The following is a 1201-nucleotide window of genomic DNA, read 5'->3' on the forward strand; positions in this document are numbered from 1 at the left end:
CCTGACATGATTTTCTCTAATCTCTCTAATCTAACCCGGTAAACCTACACCAGGTCTAACCATCTCTAACCTCTCTATCCTGGCTCCCAAACCTCAAATTAACCTCTCTAATCTAACCCGGTAAACCTACACCAGGTCTAACCATCTCTAACCTCTCCATCCTGACTCCTAAACCTCAACCTTATAACCTAACCTTATCTGACTGTACACAATATGCATATATCTACTTCGAGGATATGCTCGTAACAATATTACAAATTATACCCGAGTTAAAGGAGCAGCACTCAACTAGCAGGCTGCTGTAGTTTACAATAATAAATGTAGGTTATACATAAAGAGTTTTTTTTTTATATATATTTTTTTTTTCCAGACTTAACACAAGTACATATATTTACACATATATCTGATCAAATATGTAGACACATACAGGATTTTCACAATAATAAGAACATATTCAAAGCATATTTTGGATCATATTAAAAAATTTGGGAAGATTATGATACACATAAAGAGTTATTGCCAGTGCGTACTCACTAAATTTCAGAGATGGGTGCCGCCTCGTTTGCACTGATGATGAACAATGGAAACAAGATGGAGAACACACAGCCACTGAAAGAGAGAAATAAGATAGAGAACACACAGCCACTGTAAAGGGAGAAAGGGAGAAGGTGAACGAACGATTATTTGAAAAACGCGAGAGCTCTGAGGACTGTGAGGAGGGAGGGTGAACGAACGCTCACTCAAAAAACGTGAGAGAGAACGAACGCTCACTCGAAAAACGTGAGAGTTCTAAAGACTGCGAGTGGAGGGAAGGTGAACGAACGCTCACTCGAAAAACGCGAGAGCTCTGAGGACTGTGAGAGGGGGGGCGGGGAAGTGAACGAACGCTCACTCGAAAAACGCGAGAGCTGTTAGGACTGTGAAGGGGGAGGGTGAACGAACGCTCACCTGACGACCAGAGAGGAAGGCAGAGCCGTGAGTACTGCGAGGGGAAGGCCGAAACCGATGAAGTAAGGCCAGTGCATCTCGATGTAGCTGATCCTCTTCTGCACCTCCCAACCTGGAAACGGCAAGCGGAAAGAACGAGAAAAATGCATTAAACAACAAGATTCGCCAATCCGCCCGAGCACGGACGATCGCGGACGAACACGGATTACGACCGCAACGTTACCCGTGTTTGATTCACGCGGATGAAGACGAC

General features: G+C 44.1%; 1 protein-coding gene across 1 annotated transcript in view; it reads right to left on the reverse strand.

The window, feature by feature from the left end:
* The window catches only part of LOC106818410 (etoposide-induced protein 2.4 homolog), a 7137-nt gene that overhangs the window by 1305 nt on the left and 4631 nt on the right, over positions 1-1201 (reverse strand). The window contains exons 7-8 of the mRNA XM_014823124.1: positions 949-1166; positions 535-609 (exon numbers count right to left, since the gene is read on the reverse strand). Of these exons, the coding sequence (XP_014678610.1) occupies positions 535-609; positions 949-1166 (293 nt within the window). The remainder of the gene's footprint in view (positions 1-534; positions 610-948; positions 1167-1201) is intronic.

The sequence above is a fragment of the Priapulus caudatus genome, unplaced genomic scaffold, assembly GCF_000485595.1.
Source record: "Priapulus caudatus unplaced genomic scaffold, Priapulus_caudatus-5.0.1 Scaffold2219, whole genome shotgun sequence".
In the NCBI taxonomy this organism is placed as follows: domain Eukaryota; kingdom Metazoa; phylum Priapulida; class Priapulimorpha; order Priapulimorphida; family Priapulidae; genus Priapulus; species Priapulus caudatus.